Genomic DNA, 5,653 nt, shown 5'->3' on the forward strand with positions numbered 1-5,653 from the left:
ACCCACCCGCATTCCCGGGAGAGGCTGCAGGGAAGGCGCGCGGAAGCGGCGGCGGCCGTCGAGGACCGAGCCCGCTGCGGGGAAAAGGGCGCAGCGCAAGCCCGCCGCCTGCAGAGGATCCCTCGCAACCCACCCCACCCCACCCCAGGAGAACCCCCCCCACCCCAGCCTCGCATGCCCGGGAGGCCCTCCAAAGCGAAGGAGGCTGCAGCGGGGCTGGGGGGGGGGCGGAGGCGAAATCCGGCAGCCCCGCGTCTCCTGGGCTTCTCCCCCCCCCGGGGCAGCGCCGGAGGGGCGGGCCCCCCTCTCCGCCTTCCCAGGTAAGGGCGCCCGCGGCTCGGGGACCCCCCCGGGCGGGGGACCCCTCGGGGCAAGCGGGACCCCTGCCAGATGGCGAGCTCGGGCCGGGACCTCCGCCGGGCCGGGAAGGTGCGCCTCTCTGGCCAGCCCCGCCCCGTCCCGCCCCGCCCTGTGAATGCCGGGCTGGCCGGCGCAGAAGCCGGTCGGGGCCCCCGCCCTCGAGCCGGGAGGGGGGGAAGTGGGCGGCCGGGGGGGCGGCGCCGAAGGGGCGGGGAGGGGGGGGTCAGGCGGCAGCAGAAGGCGCTGAAAGGCGCCCGGGGCACCGCGGACCGGTGGTGGGGAGACGCGTGCCCAGGGAGCGGCCCGGGGACGGCCCGGGGAGCGATGCCCCCGCCGGCCGCCGCCGCCCCAGCCGGGACTCGGCGCTGCTGCCCGGGCTCGCCCTCCGCCCATGGGATGTAGCCGCGGCGGGCCGCTGGGGGGGCTGGTGCCGCGCGGCCCGCTGGCCCTGGGCGCGATGCTGCTGCTGCTCTGCAGCTACTTCTTCTACTGCCTGACCGGCCCCTGCCAGCCCCTCCGCCGGCCCGGCTGGCCCCCGCGGGCGCCCCTCTGGCCCCGCCGCCCGCCCGAGCCGCCGGGGGAAGAAGCGGAGGAGGAGGAGGAGGAGGAAGGGGAGGAAGGCGAGGAAGCCGCCGCCGCCGCCGCCGCCGCCGCCTCGCCCCAGGAGGAGGCGCCCCCCGGGGGGGCTCCGGCCGGGGCTCTTCTGCCGGTGTCCAGCGGCTCCGGCCAGAAGAAGTTCCCGCAGGCCATCATCGTCGGCGTGAAGAAGGGCGGGACCCGCGCGCTGCTCGAGTTCCTGCGCGTCCACCCGGACGTGCGAGCCGTCGGGGCAGAGCCGCACTTCTTTGACCGCTGCTACGAGAAGGGGCTGCTCTGGTACAGGTAAGCCGGGAGGGCGGCGGGAGGGCGGGCGCCCCCTGCCCCGAAGCCGCTTGGAGGAGGCGCTCTGCGGGCTCCCTTGCCCGCCCCCCCCGCGTCTCTGGCTCTGCTGCTGGTTGGAAAATGCCTTCCCTCCCCCCCAAAAAAAGAGAAAAATGCTTTTTTTCCCCACCAAGAGGCACCTGGCTGGACTCTTCTTTGGGGTTTGCTTGAAGACGTTTCGCTTCTCCTCCCAGGAGCTTCTTCGGCTCCCAGGGTTGGGAAATAACTTTCCCATCCCCGAGCAGAGACCCCCCCCCATCCCGGCCGGCCTTGTCCTCGGAGAGAGGAGCGGGATGAAATGGGGGTGGTGGTGGTGTGGAGAGTAAGTGGATAGCAAAATGGGTCTGATTAGCCAAGCCAGGAGGAAGGTTCCCTCCGCCCGGTCCCGGTCCCCAAAGTCCAATTGTCCATCCGGCCCACCCCGCAGAGGGCTCAAGAGCTCCCCAAGGCTGTCAGTTCGGGCTCTGGTCTGTCCCTCCTCCAATCCGCATTCTCCCCCCTTTGTTTATTGATTTAGTGCCGCTGCTGTATGCTAAATAAATAAATAAACTGCCCCACCCTGGCTTTGCTGAGAATAAACGTTGCCCCCAACCATTTGGGCTGGACCCCCCCCTCATCCCATCCCTTTACTCACCGTGGTTGCCCCTCTGCTTTGGCTGGTTACTTCCCTGGTCTCCCCCCCCCCCCAAATTGCTCTTTTCTTCAGTAAAGTTTTGCTTTGAACAGGCCCAAATAACTCATGCGTTGGATTCTCTTTTGAAATTCAGCAGCGCTGCTACAAACGGGGAGGTTTGATCGTACATACTTATTCCATATATTTCTCCTCCTTAGTCCCTTCCATTCCTTTCCTCCATCAAAAGGGCCAGCTCTTCTGATTTTAAATGGCCAAGGGTTACGGCAGCAACGAGTTTAAAGTTTCTTCCCTCTTTGCTCCAGCCTTGTTCAGACAAGATAGATAACCCAGGGGGTGACTCTGGAAGAGGAGCGGAGAGCTCTGTTCCGCAATGGATGAAAAGCCCCGGCCGAATTCAGGCTGTTTTTCTTTCCTGCCTTCGTCATATTTTTATTCGAGTTTCTATTAGCAGATCAGGGACGAAAGACGAAAGAGGGTTCTGACTTAGCAGGGCTGAAAGCTGCCTGCTTTTGAAGTCTATGGCAGCCTGGCTGCTTTTGTCACTTCAAAGGGGGGTCTAGATTTCACAAAGGCAAAAGTTAACAAAAGCTGACCGGCTATGAAAACCCCTTGAAAAAGAAACCCTCCCAAAATGATGAATTGAGGTTCAGGTTTTGCCTCTTGGTTGTCTTTGCTCTGAGCCGCTTCTGTTCTTCTGCAGAAAGTTCCTGTTCAACCCCACCATGTTGAAAGTGAAGTCAGGTTGATCCCCTTTCAGTCTTCTAGTTTTTTCCCACCCTTTATTCTACATTTTCCCACCCTTTATTCTACATTTCTTCTCTTGGGTGAATAATGATGGTAATTTTTCTGAAAAAATTGACTCCTCCCGAATACAATCTCAGAAGGCAGCATGTGAGGTTTGAAATTGGGGTCTAAACCTGTTTGGGGTTCCTTCCCCTTTTGAGCAGCCCTCAAAAAGTATGGTCTCGCGCCAGATCCTTGGAAATGGCAGGCGGAACATTGTACTGTAGTCCTCATTAGCTAAATTAAAAAAAAGGCTGCCTTTATGTGGGGGCAGGAATAAATACTACATGGAAGAGAAAAAGTTTGCCTTCGGTCTTCAGCTTCTTGGTTGCCTTTTGCAGTTCCTTCCCCAATTAGCTGTTTTACAACTCATTTGATTAATGGTTTGTGAACCAGCTAATTCTTGATGTGGGGGGGGGTGTTATATACCTTGCTGTACATATGAATAAATGGCCCTCTGTAATGAGTGCTTGCCATGCACAACGGCCTCAGTCTGTTGCAAACACGATTTGAACAGAATAATAAAACTCTTCTTCTTTTTGTTGTTGTTGTTTTGTATTGGTCTGGAGAGCTCTTTGGGGGATTTTGGTTTTGTTTTGTCGCTCCTGGGATCATGATAGGCCTCCAGCTCCTTGTGATGATGAATGCTTCCCAAAATCAATAAAAGCATTTAGAGTTAAGAACTGGGTTCCTTAATTTAAATCCATTGATATGCATTATCCCTGGCATAACAGCGGGATAAAAAAGCTTCTGTCCCCCAAGAAATTATGCTATTTCTTAAGTTTGAGCAAAATGTATAAACAAAACAAAAAAGGGGGGATTTTGAAGAATTGCAGAACAGTTTCACTGTTTGAATCCTGCTGCCAGGCCCTCAGAAGCAGTGATCCTCTGAGATCCCATCAGATCCCAAATGCCATGGGGGATCTGAACAAAATGTTTGAGCTGATTGCAACTTGTTGTTTCCCCTCTTTTGGATCCTTTAAGTTAAATGTAAACGTACGGAAATTTACGCCTCTGCGTAAAATCACATTTTGCAAAAGGATAATTTCCTGCTATGAGATCATAATGCCGCGGAGGCTCCTTTTTGGAGTGAGACAACAGCCAGGTCCCCACAACTAGGCTAAAAATGAGAAGTTCTGTGTTACAGGAACATGTCAGCATCTAAGCACATGCAATGATCTAGGTTGTTTCATAAATTAATATTCCAATGTATTTGTTTGGCATTATAGGGCACGTGGAGACAATAATTGCATTTTTTTTCTTACTCTGGGATTTAAAATGCTGTGGAATGCATCCCCCGTGAAATCAAGGTTGCTGTGCGGAAAGAACAATTATGTATAGATAGGTTGGCTTCCCTGTAGAGCATCTAGTGCTCAAAAACTGGAGGGCAGAATTATAGAAATTACATGAACAACATTGACACTTTCTGCTTCTTTAAAATATTTGACAACTTAACCTTTCAATTCACTTTTCCCCTCCTCTTCTTTGTACTGTAAATATAAATTCACTGTTCTATTCTTACCAATATACAGAATAGGAAAAAAGGCTTTCCGATTAAAGATGCTTTGCCCCTGCGTACGAATATCTACCTTTTGTTTTTAAAATTCTCTGCCAGGAGAATCTTTGAATAGTACTTCTAGTACTGAATATGATGGCACTGTGAGTAGAGAAAATGTAGGATTAAATATGTGGTTGAAGTAGAGTGAGAATTCATTCAGGGGGTGAGATATTCTTTTAATAGAAATGCACGCTAGTGGTCTGACTTGGAAGGAGCCCAGCCACAGTGCAGGGCCTAATAATAAAAAACGTTGTATCTCAGCCAATCATTAGAGGTAGTTCTTGACTTACACCAGTTCATTTAGTGAGCGTTCAAAGTTACAGTGGCACTGAAAAAAGTGTCTGACGACCGTTTTTCACACTTACGACCGTTGCAGCATCCCCTTGGTCACGTGATTTACATCCGGATGCTTGGCAACTGACTCACATTTATGACAGTCGCAGTGTCCCCGGGGGGCACGTGATCCCCCTGTGCACCCTTCTCCCAAACAAATTCAGTGTGGAAGCCAGATTCACTTAACAACCGTGTTACTAACTTCAACAACTACAGCGATTCACTTAACGCAGGGGCAGGCAACCTTGGCTCTTTTGTGACTCGTGGACTTCAACTCCCAGAATTCCTGAGCCAGCCACGCTGAGGGGAAAGGGAGAGATTTCCAAGCTGAGCCATGCTGGCTGAGGAATTCTGGGAATTGAAGTCCACGAGTCATAAAAGAGCCAAGGTTGCCTACCCCTGACTTAACCAATGTGGCAAGAAAAATCGTAAAATAGGGCACAACTCTCTTAACAAATTTCTCACTTAGCGATATAAATTTTGGGCTCCGTTGTGGTCATAAGTCAAGGACCACCTGTATAATGTTGGAAAAGGTAGAAGAGAAGAGGGGATGGACTCAGTAGCCTGGTGATGTGTACATGTTCAGAGTCCTGAACAAAGCCTTCGGAGGAAGATCTACTATATGGTCAGTAAGAGTCAGTGCCAGCTGGATGATGGCACCTAATAAATCAACTTTGGTCATGTGACTAAAATGAAGCTGATTTTTCTTAGTGGTACATTTTTTTCTTATCTGGAGCAAAAAGTGAGGATTTTAAAACGACTTTTAATTTTTCTACGATTTTTGGACGTTTTACAATAAGGCAAACTTTTCAGGACTACCCTGTACTTGCCCAGGAAAACTTATTTTAATTATTTGTTAGCTTTTAACATTTTGTTTATTATTGTATTTGTCTTGTGCAGCTTCTTGATGGGGAATTTTTACTTTTTTTGAACCCTTTTTTTTATAGCCAAGCCATCCAGATTCCACCATAGTTTAATTCCATACACACATTAACCTTGTAAACTCTCAAGCGTCCTCCTTCCGTTATATATTCAAGATGGACAGTATTTAATATTTCATTTCA

General features: G+C 51.8%; 1 protein-coding gene across 1 annotated transcript in view; it reads left to right on the top strand.

Annotated features, from left to right (window-relative positions):
* Positions 1–390: 390 nt before the first annotated feature.
* The window catches only part of LOC107299544 (heparan sulfate glucosamine 3-O-sulfotransferase 6-like), a 72,394-nt gene continuing 67,131 nt past the window's right edge, over positions 391–5,653 (top strand). The window contains exons 1-2 of the mRNA XM_015828905.1: positions 391–429; positions 1,025–1,242. Of these exons, the coding sequence (XP_015684391.1) occupies positions 391–429; positions 1,025–1,242 (257 nt within the window). The remainder of the gene's footprint in view (positions 430–1,024; positions 1,243–5,653) is intronic.

The sequence above is a fragment of the Protobothrops mucrosquamatus genome, unplaced genomic scaffold, assembly GCF_001527695.2.
Source record: "Protobothrops mucrosquamatus isolate PMUCROS unplaced genomic scaffold, P.Mucros_1.0 scaffold5090, whole genome shotgun sequence".
Taxonomy (NCBI): domain Eukaryota; kingdom Metazoa; phylum Chordata; class Lepidosauria; order Squamata; family Viperidae; genus Protobothrops; species Protobothrops mucrosquamatus.